Source organism: Eulemur rufifrons, chromosome 18 (genome assembly GCF_041146395.1).
Source record: "Eulemur rufifrons isolate Redbay chromosome 18, OSU_ERuf_1, whole genome shotgun sequence".
In the NCBI taxonomy this organism is placed as follows: domain Eukaryota; kingdom Metazoa; phylum Chordata; class Mammalia; order Primates; family Lemuridae; genus Eulemur; species Eulemur rufifrons.
In genome coordinates this window covers 41,836,509-41,854,445 of record NC_091000.1, presented here as the reverse complement: position 1 = coordinate 41,854,445, position 17,937 = coordinate 41,836,509, and the positions used below count along the sequence as shown (strand labels likewise).

Below are 17,937 nucleotides of genomic sequence, written 5' to 3'. Positions count from 1 at the left end.
AAATTTCTTATTAACATTATTTCATTTTATTTTATTATTTTTATTTATTTATTTATTTTGAGACAGAGTCTTGCTCCATTGCCCCGGGTAGAGTGCAGTGGCATCTTCCTACTCCTAGGTTCAAGTGATCCTTCTACCTCAGTCTACCAAGTAGCTGGGACTACAGGCGTGGGCCATGACGCCTGGCTAATTTTTCTATTTTTAGTAGAGATGGGGTCTTAACTTTTGTTCTTGACCAGCACAGGCTGGTCTCAAACTGAACTCTTGAGCCCAAGCAATCCTCCTGCCTTGGCTTCCCAGAGTGCTAGGATTATAGGCACCAGCTTTTGAGAAAATAAAAGCTTTATTGTAAGGCGAGTCAGCAAGGAGACAGGAGTCAGGTTTATACCTGTCTCCCCAGTTTGGGGTTTGGGACACGTTTATGGGCTTGGTGGGCATGGGAAAAGATTTAGGAATGTTAGCTTAGTAGGGTCTGATTGGAGGGCTTCAAATTTGACCATTTATGGTGAGGTATGTTGAGGTGGATTTTAGCTCTGGATCTTGTGGGCCTACAGGCCCCTCACCACTGAAAGAGTTCTGGCAGTCAGAGTCCAGTCATGTCCTGGGCTTCTTGGTTCCAAGGGGAGGAATTGTTGGCACCAGGTATTGTTAGAGGTCAAGCTTTTCCAATTGTGCATGCCCAGGCTACATGACTTGTAGTTTTTGGCTCTGTTATACCTACAAGGTAACCTGACGTTTCGTTATCAACAGAGTGTGTCCAGTTTGGGCTTTACACTATGCACTGGGCACTGTTAGAAGGGCTTGGGGTAGAGTAATGAAAAAGCAATATAAAAAATTCTTGTCATCATGGACCTTAATTTTAATGGGAGAAGACAAAAGAAATAAGTCAACAATTAGTACATTCAAAGTGATAAGTGCTAAGGTAAAATAAGTTAGGGACTTGCTATAGGGGTGCCTTTTGAGTTCTTTCTTCGCATTGTTCCTTTTTCTTTCTACTTCAGGGATAAAATGTTTCTCATTCTCAAAACTCAATCTGAAGAAAAGCTGGACAGAAATACAATCCAAAGTATGACTTCTGATTCAAGCTCAAAACCAGTGGTCCAGATTCACCTGAAGTCAAATCACTGTCTGAAAAACTGGCTTCTCATGGAGAAGTAACATGGTTTTGTTGTACATTTTTGCCTCATATGTAGTTCCCTCTCCTTTGAACATGCTCTTCACCTGTTCCCTCCTTACCCCTCTTACTTGCTACATACACGCCTGTGACTGACTTTACTGTTATTTCTGATCTCCAAAAAGGTCCCTGCATTGTGCCCCTGCTACGTACTGAATGTAATTATATTTTCCCTGTTAAAGCACTACACACTGCATTGTAGAGGTTTATTCAACAGTCTTTTTCTCCTGTTAGACCATAAAATTTGTGTAGTTAAGGATAAGGACCGTATTTTTTTCATCATTGTATCATCAGAATTCTGGCTTATAGTAAGAGCTCAATAAATTTTGCTATATATATGAACTATCTATCTGGGCATGCCCATGTATGTATGCATTTTGTTAATGATGGAATTTTGTGATTATACAGAAATATTTAATCAATATAATGTCCTTATTGATTTGTCCTAATATTTCACTTTTTTGATTGTAAAAAGATGTTGGTATTTTAATTAAAAATGACTTTACAAGTTAGTTTTATAAAGAGCACCTAGTAAAAACTGGACAAGTAATTTCTTTTGTCCCTTGTAAAATATTTTTTTATTATGAAAAATTTTAAATATGCAAAAATAAGGAGAGTAGTATAATAAACCCCCATGCACCAATCATCTCCCTGGCCAATTTTGTTTCGTCCATAACCCTACCCACTCACCTGACCCTAGATTATTTTAATACAAACCCAGATATCATAGCATTTCATTTTCACAGTGATTTTAAAAAAAGTCTCTGTATACAAATGCTTTAGAGTTTACAATGCAAATGCGCACATCATCTTTTTCCATTCCCATACCCTGTTCTTTTCCACTTTACTGAAAAGCAAGCAGGTTCAAAGAAATTAGATGAATGTTCTTTGGTCACACTCATAGTATATACTGTAGTTAGAACTTGAACCCATTGAATTTTTTTTTTCTTTTTTAAGATCAACTTTAGGCCAGGCACGGTGGCTTATCCTGTAATCCTAGCACTCTGGGAGGCTGAGGCGAGAGGATTGCTTGAGCTCAGCAGTTCGAGACCAGCCTGAGCAAGAGCAAGACCCAGTCTCTACTAAAAATAGAAAGAAATTAGCGAAACAACTAAAAATAGAAAAAAATAGCTGGGGATGGTGGCACATGTAAGGCTGGTGGCAGGTACCCCTCCCCTCCCTAATGAAAAAAGAGGAAGTCCCTCCTATCCCTCAATACCCGCCCCAAAGCTGAAACAAAGAAATTCCTCACTCCTGGCACCGCACGGATATCTCCTGGCAGAAGAAATTCCCATCCCCCGGCCCTAAAAACCTATATAAACCCACTCAGACTTCTGGGCGGCGAGGCTTCTCTGGGTCCCGTGGGTCCCGTGAGGCTCGCCCGGGTCCCTCTCTCAGGGACTCGTTACCCCCACTTGGGAGCGCCCCAATAAAGCCTCTTTACTTATCCCTTTCAACTCTGCTCCTCTTTCTTTCTCTGGTGCCGGCTACTTCAAAGAAGCCTTACAGCACATACCTGTAGTCTCAGCTACTTGGGAGGCTGAGGCAGGAGGATTGCTTGAGCCCAGGAGTTTGAGGTTGCTGTGAGCTAAGCTGATGCCACGGCACTCTGGCCCAGGCAAGAGAGTGAGACTCTGTCAAAAAAAAAAAAAAAAAAGATCAACTTTAATGTTTCATCCAGTGTTCAATATCATAGGCCACTTCAAGTTGAGAGTAGGAACCAGTTGTTCTTTAACCATGACCATTCTAATTTTTACATGTCCTAAGACCACGCAGCAATCAGGACATGAGCCTTCATGTGTATAGATGGTGGCAGTTCTGATAGGGGAAAATTAGCACTGGTCTTTCCTTCCAAAGGCCACTCTGGCTGCTGCTATCGACACAAAACACCTGGCTTTTGAGATATACTCTATGTGTGCTGCATTCAACTACCATGTCTCTTTACTTTCTCATTAGGAAAAAAACGGTAAGCATCTAAAGATACCTTAAGCATTATCGATAAGATAAGCCTTGGGCCGAATCCAAATCTCGGGGCTCCAACAGAATCAGCGGTCAATGCATCTACGCAGGGAAGTTCCCACTTTTCTCCAAAACTGGGCTTTATCAAGAAGTGAGACTATGTTCTCCTCATATATATAGGTAAAATATTTCACACAAATTCCCATAAGTGAAAACTGGACTATAATAAAACAGTTTTATTAGGAATCAAAACTATGCCCTCTTCTGGACTCTCTGCTTCAGCTCTTTGGGGCCTTTAGTGTATCATTTATATTGTAACGTGAAGATCAAATTATAACAATATGACAATAAGGCTCCTATTGATTAAGAACTGCCAGTTTGTGTCAGGCATTGTGCTGAGTGATTTACGTCTTTAATCTTCGAAACGACCTACGGAGGTAAGCATTCTTATTTCCATTTTCCAGAAGAGCATATTCAGAGAAGTCACACGCCAGTTAGTGGCAGACCTAAGGCTGGAACAGAGTTGCCTCCAAAGCTTTCTACGCTACAATGGTAGGAAAGACGATGAAATGCAAACGAAAAGAATAAAAAAAATGGGAATTTCAGCGAATGAGAAGCCAGCTACAACCGGAGGAATGTCGCATGCGCGTCACTCTAGCGCGTTGAAAAGCCGCGGGGAGGCGGTGCCGGAAGTCAGGCTGCGGCTTCCGGGCCTTGCGCCGGAAGTGGCCGCCGCAGCGCCTCCTCCAACCTCCGCCGGAGAGAGGCGCTCTAGAGTTTGAGCTGCGGGGCCGCCACGAGGTGTCCGGATCCTGCTTCCAAAGGCGTCTGCAAGTCGAAATGTCGCACCCTTCACCCCAAGCTAAACCCTCCAACCCCAGTAACCCCCGAGTCTTCTTTGACGTGGACATCGGAGGGGAGCGAGGTGAGGAGAGTGTCTGACGCTCTCAGGAAGGACCCTAGGTTCCCGGGATTCGGGGACTCCAGGAGGGGCGGGGAGCGCGCTGTTCGGGCCGGGGGCTGCTCACTGTCGTGGAGGGGGACGGGGATGGCTGCCTAGTTTGGCCCGCTGGAACAAGCCCGGGTATCTAGGGCCAGGTCGAGCCATCGCCCTTGTCGCAATGCCATCGATCGTGCAGAAGTTTCTAGAAACGTCTGGTTCGGGAATTGTGGCGGCCTTTAGATTTATCTCTCCTGATCTGGTTCCACTTCCCCGCCACCTTTGCACCACTAAGTTAGCATGAAATAGGATTGTTTTATGTTTGCAGTGGGCCAGTTCAGAAGGCTCTTGGGATATGCGTCTGCTAGGCTCCAGGCACGCCATATGTTTTGGCGCACAAAATACATATATCAGCATCTGTCATGTTATTTATAAATTAAAACCACTTGTTTGCTTATTGCCTTTTCCTTGTTACTGATTTTTAACTTGGAGGTCCAGTCAGATAGGCGAACATTTTCTGTATTTTGGGACCGGGAAAATGAACTCAACTTAGCCATGTGGTTGCCTAGGTTACATAGCAGCTCAGAAGTTCCTAGCTCTGGTGAGTTAGGGAGCATGTTGCTTTGTAATTGAATCGGTCTTGTTCTGGAACATGTTAGAATTACTGGCCAGGCAGTGTGTTTGAATGCACGTACAGGACACACACATTGGCTCGTCCATTCTGTTTCTTATGGTACTAGTGGTAGGTTTATTTTCATCTGTCTTAGGAGCTTTCTAAAGGAGACACTTTCTCAGCTTTTGCTTTGGAGGCTGCACTGGGAAACTTCGTAGAGCACAAAGGCGACAAGTATACATAAAACTTGGCTAACCTGACCACTTTAAAGGATATTGAATTTTCTCTTGTTGGTTATTTCGTGATTGGAGAGTCTGAGTACCTCTTGAAGAAATTACTCAGGGTTTAAAACCGTTGTACTTCCTGGTGTCCCTTCTATGGTGCTAATCTGCTGCTGGCTCCTGTAATTGGTTGTGATACTTTGTATGATGTTTCAAATCTGTTTAGATACATGACAGTAAACTTTAGGTAGATTAAATCTGAATATTAGAAAAATGACAGTAAGGTCCACCAATCCCACTAGTGAGTATATATATATTCAAAGGAAATGAAGTTGGTATGTGGAAGAGATATCTGCACTCCCGTGTTCATTGCAGCATTACTTGTGATAGCCAAGGTAATGGAATCAAGATAAAAGTCCATCAACAGATGAAGGGATAAAGAAAATGTGTTATATACACACAATGGAATACTAGTCAACCTTAAAAAACAATGAAATCCTGTCATTTTTGACAAAATGAATAGATATGGAAGACATTATGTTAATTGAAATAAGCCAGGTCCAGGAAGACAAATACCACGTGATTTCACTTATATGTGGATTCTAAAAAAGTTGACCTTGAAGTAGAATGTGGATACCAGTGGCTGGGGAACTGCTGGTCAAAGAATTCATAAATTTCAGTTAGAAAGGAGGAATAAGTTCAAGATTCTTGTATGACATGGTGACTATAGTTAATAACAACATGCTGTGTTCTTGAAGTTGCATAAAAAAAAAAATGACCGTAAAAGGGGATTTGGTAATTCATGAGCCATCTTTTGCCATAATTATACAACTGCCTTTATTATTTGCCTGTTTGGTTGGTTGTTTCACATACTGACAAGATTTCGTTTTCTTTTCTTTTAGTTGGTCGAATTGTCTTAGAATTGTTTGCAGATATTGTACCCAAAACTGCAGAAAATTTTCGTGCACTATGTACAGGAGAAAAAGGCACTGGACCCACAACTGGGAAACCTCTCCATTTCAAAGGATGCCCTTTCCATCGAAGTATGTGTAAATTTTCTGAATCTGATTATTCATCATAATAAATAAGTCCTGTTCTTTAGGAGTTAGGGAAGAAAACACTAAGTAGGGGGTGAAGGTTAAAAAGTACTGTTAGTTTCCAAGCGGAACCTTTGACATCTGATGCAGTAGCTTAGTTTCATACAGGCTAGGCTGTGAGAGATGGAATTCCTTATGGGGAGGTAAGAAATGGACTACCCCAGCTTTGCCAGTCCTCTTACTCCTTCACTCCAAGATGATTTGATTGAAAAAGGAAGGGCGAGGCCGTGATTGATAAGCTGATCTTAGTTTGGTTGGTAACAAAAAAGTTATTCTTTCTTCTTGGGCATGGTTGCTTAGGAAGGCTGAGGATTTGAAGTTTCAATGTCTTGAACACATTGGTGATATGTGATTAAATATGCCATTTTATACTGCTTATCACACTTTGTAATCATACCTTTGTTTAGTAATTGATGGTTCCCCCAAATAGACTGTAGTCTCTGTGAGTTCAGGAACTCTATGTTCTTACTGTTTTGTCTTAAGAATCTAGTATGGTTGTTGAGTAGGCACTCAGTAAATATTTGTTTACTAAATAGACTAATAAGTTAAACTATAATGATATGAGTAGTTACTTTTTTTAAAAAAACTTGATTTATTAAAAAATTAACATTGATTTTTAAATATTTAAACTATTGATTTACTTTCATGTTTAATAAACTATCAGAAAATGCTAATAAAGTATTTGCAGAAAATATATAACATAGCCAGGCTGAGACTGCTATCCTTAGAAAGGTCTGTCTGCAAGGGTAGCACTTGGCTGGAGTCTGGGAACTTGGCACTTGAACCATTTCCTAAATCATGGGGGTGATTTGCTATGCCTAGATTGTACAAACACATGATTTATGCTGAACATCTGCTTTTTTAGGGGGGAGTCTAGAATTTTGGTACATGCTAGGAAGAGAGTGCCTGCCTACATGACAGAATGCCCAATAAATACCTTGGGTGTTGCTGAGTGTCTTGTTGCCTCTTCTGGGCAGAAACATTGTACACGTGGTGCTGCATTTTCATTGCTGGGGGACGTGTGTGTTCTATGACCCTTCATGGGGGGAGAGCATAAGGAGGCCTGCACGTGGATTCCTCCAGACTCTGCTCATGTCTTGTCTTCTTTTAACCTGGCTGTATGTCCTTGCTACTGGGATACAACCAAGTGCTATATCCCATGAGCCCCAGGGATCTTGGATAGTGGGAGAGGTCTTGGTAAACCTTGACACAAAGTGGTAATATTTGCTCAGGTATTTCTGTTAGGGTATAACAAATCTACAGGCAATAATTGAGTAACTCTGATGTGTCCAGCCATGCACATAGTTACAAGGATGAAAAACAGGACTGTTGCTGTACTTAAAAGGAATTCACTGTTTGCTGGAAGAGATAGATCATTATGATGTATTAGAGTCAAGATACTGTGGGAGAAAAATTAGGAGATACAACTTCAATCCCGATGTTCGTGACAATTTTATAGGGGAGGTATCAGGCAGTAAAAGTAGGTTGGACTCAGATTGTGAAAAGCCTTTAGAGTGTGGAGTTTTGTGGGGATGGGTGGAGAAAGACAGGAGAGTGACATGACTAGACTCATGCTTTAGGAAGTTGTCTTAATCATTACATACTTGTCAGTTAATATTGTTGAAGTCATCATGTCTCAGTCACTAATAGCCATTTTCCTTGTTTGCAGTTATTAAGAAATTTATGATTCAAGGTGGAGACTTCTCAAATCAGAATGGAACAGGTGGAGAAAGTATTTATGGTGAAAAATTTGAAGATGAAAATTTCTATTACAAGGTGAGGTAGAGAAAAATGCATGTTATTGCTGATAAAAAGATTGTTTTCTGTCTGAAATATGTGTTGGATTAAGACACCAAAAAAAGTCTCATCTGTGCTTAGATTTTCCTTTTCTTGTAAAAGGAATTATGTTTGTAAATATGGGTCTTTAGTATGGCAAGTTTTCACCCAGTAATGAATATCAGAGTTATTTCAGTGTGATCCAGGTTGGTTTTTTTTTTTTTTGTTAGGCTGATGAGTTTCTAAGTGTGGCCACCATATGACAAAATTGTTTACAGGAAAAATATTATCATTATCGGAAGGATGGTAACTTGTGTGTCTTTATTTGAATTTGAAGAGTTGACAAAACTATCACTAATATCTGGAGTGTTAGGGGATTTGCAACTAGTGAATATGGTTAATGTCCAAGCTCCTACTGGAGATTAGTGGTGCCTGTGGCTTCTTTATTGTTCCAAGATGTAACTGGGATATATTGCATCCTCAAGTTATGAGGATGAACATGTAAGTATAAAATTAAAGCGGTATCTTTGGAAGTGAGGAATATGAGTAAGGCCATAGGATAATTTGAAAAGAAAATGACATCAGTCTTTTAAATAGTATTTATTGACTGCAGCTGTATGCTCAGTACTGTCACTGGCATCAAAGGGTTTATAAAAATGAAAGGTGTTGATGACGAGGAATTTATAATCCTACTAAGAGATAAGATTAAAACACATGGGACAACTGATTAATATAACAGAATGCAAATAAATGCTAAATTGATTGAATATCCTTGCTTGTATAACATTGATAGTACATAACTTTCTGTGTATACTATAGGAGAAAGGTATGAATTATGTGGTCCAAATTATTAGGGAAGACATTGAGGAGGAATGGGTACTTTGCTGTGCAAACTGGGACTTTCAGGGTGGCTAAAATTTGGTTGGGCAGGAACTGAAGTGTAGATGCAGAATTGAAGAAGGGGTGTGGGTGAGAAAGACAAAGGCAATGGGAGGCTTAGGAAATAAAGTTAATATCCTAGTTAATATTGTGCTAAACAAAGGAAGCTACCAGAAGGTTGAAACTAAGATTACATGACAATCACATTGATAAAAAGAAAGTGGGGGGGGGGGTCTAAAGAAAGGACACAGTTCTTGCCATCTACAAACTCGGTGGCTTTGCAAGGTGAATTTGATTTAGATTGAAGGGGTAAAAGACATTTTAGGTAGACTGACTTGAGACATGACATACACCATGAGTGTTATAATGCATGCACCAACAAAGAATACATTTAGAAAGCCTAAGAGATGAAGTGAAAAGTTGGAGAAATTGGGTTTTACAGAACCTTTGAACAAGATGATGATGCCAAGGTAGAATTTTGGTTTCAAGATGTATGCAGCATTTTGAGCACTCTCTGAAGAGGTGATTCACCTGAGACGAAAGCTGTAAGATTTGTATTCTTTTGAGATTAGGAAAATACCTAAATGTCTTGTTTATATTCAGCATTCCAAGGCCAAGTGTGGTGGCTCATGCCTGTAATCCTGGCACTTTGAGGAGTAGTCTGAGCCTGGAGGATCACTTGAGGCCAGGAGTTTGAGGTTACAGCGAGCTATGATGACAACACTGCACTCTAGCTCGGGCCACAGAGTGAGACCCTGTCTCAAAAAATAAGTAAATAAATGCAATACCGGATTACTGTTCCCAGTTTATTGATATGTAAAGGAAGACTCATAATGTTGGGCCCATTTATGAATGTGGGAAGACTGTTCAGGTCTTCCCAGAAAAAAGAGCATCCATCATAGAGAGGGCAAAATATATTACTGGATTTTGTTAATGCTGCATCTTAAAGGCAAATTATAAGCATCTTCTCAAGATGGCCAATTTAGAAACAACTCCCCACCTCCACTATTTCTGTTATCTTATTTGGTTTTATGAGCTTTTCTTAAAGTTTAAAAAGTGATTAAGTATCCCATGTTTTGTGAATTAAAGGATGCAATTTTATTTTATTTATTTATTTTTTTTAGAGACAGGGTCTTGATCTGTTGCCCAGGCTGGAGTGCAGTGGCGGGATCATAATTCACTGCGTCCTTGAACTCCTGGGCTCAGCAGTCCTCCTGCCTGAGCCTCCCAATTAGCTAGGGCAATGTGCACATGCCACCACACCTGGCTAATTTTTCTTATTTTTTGTAGAGATGGATGGGGGTCTTGCACCAGCCCAGGTTGGTCTTGAACTCTTGGGCTCAAGCAATCCTTCCGCCTCAGCCTCCCAAAGTGCTGGGATTACAGGTGTGAGCCACTATGCCTGGCCAAAGGTTGTGATTTATACAAAGAAAAATGTAATTTAAAAATTTTAAAAGTACAAAAAACAAAGTTTGATCTAGATAGGTCTGTCCATACCAGTTTTATGTGAATGGTCAGTAAAAGAACAGTTCAGACTAATACTTCTAACCTTGATTTTCTTTTAATGATTTTATTTCTACAGCATGATCAAGAGGGTTTATTGAGCATGGCAAATGCAGGCCGAGATACAAATGGTTCTCAGTTCTTTATCACAACTGTTCCAACTCCTCATTTGGATGGGAAACATGTGGTATTTGGCCAAGTAATTAAAGGAATAGGTGTGGCAAGGATACTGGAAAATGTAGAAGTGAAAGGTGAAAAACCTACCAAAGTAAGTAAAAAGTTACAGTGAAATACACTTATTTTATTAGTTGCTATCTTAAAGAAACTTGTAAAAGGATTGGGTGATTATGGGCTGGAAAAATTGGAAAAACATTAGAATGGCTTTTGGTATGGGAGCCTAGATCTGCCACTTTTTAACTGTTTTCTACAATGGGAAAGATGACTAGGTTAGTTTTAAAGAAGGCGATTTTTATTCTTATTTCAACTTCCATGTTGGTGATCTTTGCTAGATTGCTTAAGTCTTCCTAGACCTGCAAAATTTTTGAGTCAGTATGTATACTAGTACATAGAAGAAAGAGGACAGTAAACCTAAAATCGTGTCTGGATTGTGCCATTAATAGAAGTTTGGCCTTGATCTGGTTACTTTTCTGGGCCTGTTTCTTCATTCTTCAGTAATCTAAATTGCTTAAGGACTAAGACTAGATTGTCTCTTAAGATCCTTGTGTTTTAAATGTCTGTGAATTAAAATGACTGTAATACTATCCAACATAAGTGACAGGGTTGTGAGTGGGAATTGGAAACTCAATTACCTGTAGGAGGTAGGCTGTCACTCAGGGTATGAAGGGAATAGTAGTAAACTGAAAGCTCATGCCGCACCTAAAGGCAATTACACAGAGAATGATAAAATTTACAACTCAGTGTTCACTGAGCTTCTGAATAGCAATAAAATACAAATAGTGATATATCAGTTGGAATGTCTATAAAGGGCATTATTGTAATTATAGCAGATAGCCTTCTAATGTAAATCTGAATTAGACAGTGTTGCATATGAGTTCCAGCCATACAGCTTTTAAACCTAATACATTTTTAATCTCTCACTAATATGGTAGTGCACTTCAACAATTTAGGATTATTTTTACAGTTGTGCGTTATTGCAGAATGTGGAGAATTGAAGGAAGGGGATGATTGGGGAATAGTCCCAAAAGATGGTTCTGGCGATAGTCATCCAGATTTCCCTGAGGATGCGGATATTGATTTAAAAGATGTGAGTACTTCAGATTAAACTTTAATAAATAAAAATACTTAGTAGTAAAAGTTTGAGGTTTTGTGTCAATCTGTCATGATAGTCCTAGCATTAAACCACATTACTTACTAAAATTGAACATTTGTATTTTTTATACAGGTAGATAAAATTTTATTAATAACAGAAGACTTAAAAAACATTGGAAATAATTTTTTCAAGTCCCAGAACTGGGAGATGGCCATTAAAAAATATACAAAAGTTTTAAGGTAATAAAATATTTTTAATAAGTTATTTTCAAGAACTTGTAAATTTCATTATAAGCTGAAATTCAGAATTGCTCATTATATTTTTGGCTCATTACTTGTGGAATAACCAGGTGTGTTGAAATAGTTGCATTTCTTTTGTTGCCCCAGCTTAGTTTGAAAAATTTCAAAATACAGAAAAGTTGAAAGAAATTCCATAATTTCTCATACCTTTACCTACATTCACCAATTTTTAACTTTCGCTATTTTTGTTTTTGCAGAATAATTTTGAAAAGAAGTTGCAGATACCATGATACTTTACCCCTAAATATTTCAGCATATATCTCCTAAAAACAAGGACATTTTACATAACTGCAATACCATTAAAATACCCCCCAAATAATATTGATAACATAATAATCTGTCATCCATATACAAATTTCCCCAATTGTTTCAATTTTTTTTTGTTTTTAATCCAGGGTTCAAATTAAGATCCTGCATTGTGTCATATTTGAGTGTAATGTCTCTTGGTTATTTCTAATTGTTAATGGTACCTACCTCCCCTGGTTTTTTATTCATTTACATTTTTTGTGGAATCCAAGTCAGTTGTTTTATAGACTACCATCCATATGTGTTTGATTGTTTCCTTAAGATTAGTTTGAGAAATATTTTGGCCAGAGGACTTAGGCAGGTGATGTTGTATATTTTCTATATCACATCCTGAAGGCACATGTCAGTTTGGCCTGTTTTGAGTTTGGGCCCTTGGTTAGAGTGATGTTAGCCAGAAGTATATGTTACAAAAGTACCTTTTTCCCCTTTATAAATAATAAGTAGTCTGTGAGATAGTACTGTGAGATTGAGTGTGTTAGTATCCAGATCCTAATAAACTTTCCTGCAATGGTTTTAGCATTGTAGAGGTGGGGGATCATTGAAGATCCTTGCCTAATTATTACACTGATGATTGCAGAACTGTGATTTTCTTATTTTATCATTCTACATTTATTAGCTGGCATTCTTCTGTTTGCAAGAGCCACCCTCTCCCCATTTTTTAGTGTCATTAGAGACCCAGGGATATTTTTCAATTCAATTTGTTAATATACTGTTCCCATCATTCTTCTTTTTTTTTTTTTTTTTTTTTTGAGACAGAGTCTCACTCTGTTGCCCAGGCTAGAGTGAGTGCCGTGGCGTCAGCCTAGCTCACAGCAACCTCAAACTCCTGAGCTCAAGGGATCCTCCTGTCTCAGCCTCCCGAGTAGCTGGGACTACAGGCATGCGCCACCATGCCCGGCTAATTTTTTCTATATATATTTTTAGCTGTCCATATAATTTCTTTCTATTTTTAGTAGAGATGGGGTCTCGCTCTTGCTCAGGCTGGTCTCGAACTCCTGAGCTCAAACGATCCGCCCACCTCGGCCTCCCAGAGTGCTAGGATTACAGGCGTGAGCCACCGCGCCCGGCCCCCATCATTCTTCTTGATACCCAAAGGGTTCCAAATTTATTCAGTGGAAACCCCCTTTCTTACTAGTTTGTGAACACTTGTTTGCTTTCTTGCACAAGGTGTTCTGCTCATTTTATATTTACCTTGCTTTCACATCTGGTATCAGCATTTTCTCTAAGGAGCTCTGATTTCTTTCAGAGAAAGGAAACCACTGTGAGCCAGGTGTGCTGTTTCGGGGCCCCCTTCAGTGGACAATTCAATACTAAAGGATTCTTCTTAAGCTTTCCCCATTTATTTCTCTTCTCCCATTATGGGAATCCTGGTTCCAAACATAATTACATTGGAAAGTACATAATGGGGACCTGAGTTTTAAAAACAGAAAAGTGTTGCTAGTGCATAATTAGATTTGGGAATTGTTCTTAAATTGGTCTCTTTAAATCTTTGGGAAAAAAGTTGAGGCAAATAAAAAAATCTCCTAAAGAAAAATAAAAGAGATGATCATTAAGAGTATTAATATTAGCATTTGATGAGCTTTTTATATCAGAAATGACATGACACTTTTTGACAGTTGCAGAAGCAGAGTAAGTCTTGTTTATGTGGCATTACATACTGCTTTTATTAATGGTTCTCCAGATATGTGGATGGTTCAAAGGCTGTTATTGAGAAAGCAGATAGATCTAAGCTGCAACCTGTAGCTTTAAGCTGTGCACTGAATATTGGTGCTTGTAAACTGAAGATGTCAAATTGGCAGGGAGCAATTGACAGTTGTTTGGAGGTAAGTCTGTTTGATCTTGAACTTTTTGAAGGAGTTGGATTATGACATATCAACTTGAATAAAAGCAGTTTTTATATACTTTAATATATCTTATATAGGACCTAATGAAGCTTGATGACACATAATCTAAGACATCTTATCTCTAAATATTTTGGACGTTTAGTTCTTTCAGTTTATTCATATTGCTTTTAACACTGTATCACATAATATCTATGAAGGTACTTTCCTTTTTCCCCCCCAAAGCACATATATCAGCTCATTTATTCATTTAAGACCACCTATTATATGCTAGGCATTGGAAGACGAAGCCAGGAATGATCAAGAATGAGTTGTAGAGTCAAAGACAGTTTTTTTTTTAAAATTAGGTCTTTTCCACTTGCTAGCTTTGTGGTCTTGGGTAAATTCCTAATTTTATAGTCTTAATTTCTTTACCTGTAAAATAGAAATAATACCTATACCTCATGGAGTGGTTATAAAAGATTATATAAAATAATGTAAGGCATTTAGTACCTTGCTTGGCACATTTTAAGCACCTAATAGAGACTAGTTATTTTAATTAAAAGACAGGTCTATGCTCTTATGAAGCTGAATAGATTTGGGATAGCAGGGGGTCAATTTCAATTTAGGGTCAGTAGGATTTATATAAGGAGAATGGGTACTATTGGAACAAGCAGAAAGGTGTTCTCTTTATGAAGGCCATCTAGGTATGCTGACATGCCTTGTAGAAAGGTGGCATCATCTTCCTCAAATAGAGCAGTTCTGACTCTTTATTCTGTAGTGTGTTTGGAAAATTTTCCAAACTAAACATTTTATGTATTTTGCATGTTAAGCTAGGTACCTAGATCAGCTATGCTCAGAGCAAGTAGAACTAACATGAGATCCTAATTTGGTAGAGTAGGTGGAATAAGCCATAAAAATATATTTAGAAGGGAGCATATAACAGGAAAAAACTTACCAAAAGAAAAGGTTGGTCTTCACTCTTGATCTTTTTGACTTTTGTGAGGCAGATAATATACCCACTTCAGTAAAAATCAGAGTATGGGCCTTTAAAAGATGTTACATAAACAAAATTATTATTTTTAAAAAGTTTGTTTCAGGGGAGAGACCTGAAACATAAAGTCTTTTAAAAGTTATTAAAAGTTATTCATTCCTAACAAAAACCCCTAGATTTCAAGTAAAAGCATATATGCAAACTTTTATTTATTTATTTATTTATTTATTTATTTTTTAAATCTTTTTTTTTTTTTTAAAATTGAGACACAGTCTCGCTCTGTTGCCCAGGCTAGAGTGCCTTGGCGTCAGCCTAACTTACAGCAACCTCAAACTCCTGATCTTAAGCAATCCTACTGCCTCAGCCTCCCAAGTAGCTGGGACTACAGGCATGCGCCACCATGCCCGGCTAATTTTTTTCTATATATATTTTTGGTTGTCCAGCTAATTTCTTTGTATTTTTAGTAGAGACGGGGTCTCTTGCTCAGGCTGGTCTTGGACTCCTGACCTCAAGCGATCCACCCGCCTCGGCCTCCCAGAGTGCTAGGATTACAGGCATGAGCCATCGGCCCCGGCCAACTTTTATTATTTATTAAAATGGTTTTCTCATATAAATATATGAGAGTCCAATCAGGAGATAGAAAGCACAGTGCTGAGAGGCGCGCCGGAAGAGAAACATCTTTCTCCTTGATTTCTGTTTAGTGCCCTCTACTGACAGAACATAGTGGCTGCTGGCAGAAGAGAGCTATTTACAGGTTTCAGCTCCATTTTCACAGAGCAGTGAAGGGTAGATTTGGACTTGACAGGCAATAAATTGAGATTTGGCATGTACGTTTAATACTTAATACTTATATATAATTTTAATTTTATAATTTTTTTTTGGTAGGCCCTTGAAATAGACCCATCAAATACCAAAGCTCTGTATCGCAGAGCTCAAGGATGGCAAGGATTAAAAGAATATGATCAAGCATTGGTAAATTTTGTTCTTAATGTTTAATTTTTTAATATAGACAACCACCTTATAAATCATACACCTAATTTTCTTAACGTTTTTTCCAATTAAAGGCTGATCTTAAGAAAGCTCAGGAGATAGCACCAGAAGATAAAGGTAAGTTGGCAGTTTTTATAGTGAAAGTTCATTTTGTTGTCTCAAAATTTATCCTTACAAACCATTGTTTCCTTTGCAGATATCAAAGATATTAACAAATATTCTGTAATATCTGCTGAACAAATAAGTATCTCCCTGGCATTGATCATATAGCAATGAACAAGATAGTCAAGGTCCCTGCCCTCAAAGAGTTCTGGGCACTCTCAAGAATGTACTAGTTTTTCACATATCTGAATACTGTTTGTGTTTATCATATCATTTGAGATCCAGTTCCTATTACGATAATTCTAGTTGAACTCAGCACCTAGGCCCTTTTGTTAAGACACAGGTCTGTTCACCATTCTGTGGTGAACTTATCTTGCTCTTGCTCTGTAAACCTATTTTGTCCTTCGTCAGTAAACTTCATTTCATGGCTTGGGGGAAAATAGAAAGCTCAGCACTAAAAGATAACAGTATTCCTGCTAAATATAACATTTGGGACATTCCTTGAGCTGAATGCGGCCATAACCTAGTATTCTAGCTACTGGTTATATGTTTTAGGAAACTAACAAAAATAAGCTTGTTTTTCAGATAAGCCAATTATGAACAGTCACACTAGATCTAGATATTAAAAAATATCTTTGCCTGTAATCCTAGCACTTTGGAAGGCTGAGGTGGGAGGATTGCTTGAGGCCAGGAGTTCTGAGACCAGCCTGAGCAAGAGCGAGACCCTGTCTCTACAAAAAGTAGGAAAAATTAGCTGGGCATGGTGGCGTGTACCTCCCATGCTACTCGGGAGGCTGAGGCAGGAGGATTGCTTGAGCTCAGGAGTTTGAGGTTGCAGTGAGCTATGATCCTTCCACTGCACTCTACCCCAGGTGACAGAATGAGACCCTGTCTCAAAAAAAAAAAAAAGTTTGGTTTCTTATTGCTAAAATGAAACAAGGGAGGCAGTTACTGTCCTCTCTAATGAAGAAGGAGAAGGCAGAGCCCTATGTAATGGAGTTCTCTCAGTTAGCAATCTTCTAAAATTGTACTTTATGATTCTTGTGTTCATATTATTCTTAGAATAGAATTTTCTGTTATTGGGGCTCAGTTACTTTATGGAGGAGAAAAGTTTTATCAAGGGGGAGGTAACTATCATTAAAAGTTTGTTGGTTATCTTATTTTTTGGATGTTTTGAGAAATAACTCGTATTGCATATTTTTCAGCTATCCAGGCAGAGTTGCTGAAAGTCAAACAGAAGATAAAGGCACAGAAAGATAAAGAGAAGGCAGTATATGCAAAAATGTTTGCATAATGATAAGGATTCAGTTTTGCTTAAATACTATGTGTTGATTGTATAAAGGCAATAAGGAAATGTAAGGGTTTTTGTCTATCATATATGATCCCTAATGTGTTTCCTTTGACACCTCAGTTCCCCATTGTTTACAGTTTAGAAATACTGATGGGGGTTTGCTGTTAAAGTGTTTCAATACATTGGTTTTTTAAAAAAATGGTTATGTGCATTATTTACAAAGTATAATAGTGTCTAATCTGTTTTTAAACTCCTAAAGATACTTGTTGAATAAATAGGTGAAAACTTAAGTTTATATATTTGTATTATTTCCCTCAATTCTTTGATGCATCTATGGTTAGTTTGTGCTGGTGTTTTACACTTGTATATAATATATATATACTTGTTCAGGGGTGGGCAGACCTTTTCTGCAAAGGGCCAGATAGTACAAATTTTTAGGCTTTGTGGACCATGTAGTCTGTCACAACTACTCACTATTGCAGTTGTAACTCAAATTTAGCCATAAACAATGTGTAAACAATGGGTATGGCTGTGTTTCAATAAAACTTTATTAGTAATACGTGGTGAGCTGGATACTGACCTCTGGTTTAGGGTATATGTTCATTTTTACACTTACGACTTAAATTTGGCAATGCAAGTGTGTAATTTCCTGTTGGTACTGAATTTCTGAAGAACTGAAGAGGTAAGTAGATGCTACATCATT

General features: G+C 38.4%; 1 protein-coding gene across 1 annotated transcript; it reads left to right on the top strand.

The window, feature by feature from the left end:
- Positions 1 to 3,896: 3,896 nt before the first annotated feature.
- PPID (peptidylprolyl isomerase D) lies at positions 3,897 to 17,897 on the top strand. The gene is made up of 10 exons (XM_069493011.1): positions 3,897 to 4,058; positions 5,810 to 5,950; positions 7,674 to 7,780; positions 10,242 to 10,430; positions 11,304 to 11,426; positions 11,565 to 11,671; positions 13,719 to 13,860; positions 15,737 to 15,823; positions 15,916 to 15,958; positions 17,149 to 17,897. Exons 1-10 carry the CDS (start codon positions 3,974 to 3,976, stop codon positions 17,235 to 17,237), a joined length of 1,113 nt encoding a protein of 370 aa, XP_069349112.1. The 5' UTR covers positions 3,897 to 3,973; the 3' UTR covers positions 17,238 to 17,897.
- Positions 17,898 to 17,937: the final 40 nt, after the last annotated feature.

What these genes read in the sequence shown, in the direction of transcription:
- PPID (XM_069493011.1), top strand. Translation starts at nt 3,974, where the DNA reads ATGTCGCACCCTTCACCCCAAGCTAAACCCTCCAACCCCAGTAACCCC. An exon ending in ATGAAAATTTCTATTACAAG is followed by an intron (nt 7,781 to 10,241) that starts GTGAGGTAGAGA and finishes TTATTTCTACAG; the next exon opens with CATGATCAAGAGGGTTTATT. An exon ending in AAGAATATGATCAAGCATTG is followed by an intron (nt 15,824 to 15,915) that starts GTAAATTTTGTT and finishes TTCCAATTAAAG; the next exon opens with GCTGATCTTAAGAAAGCTCA.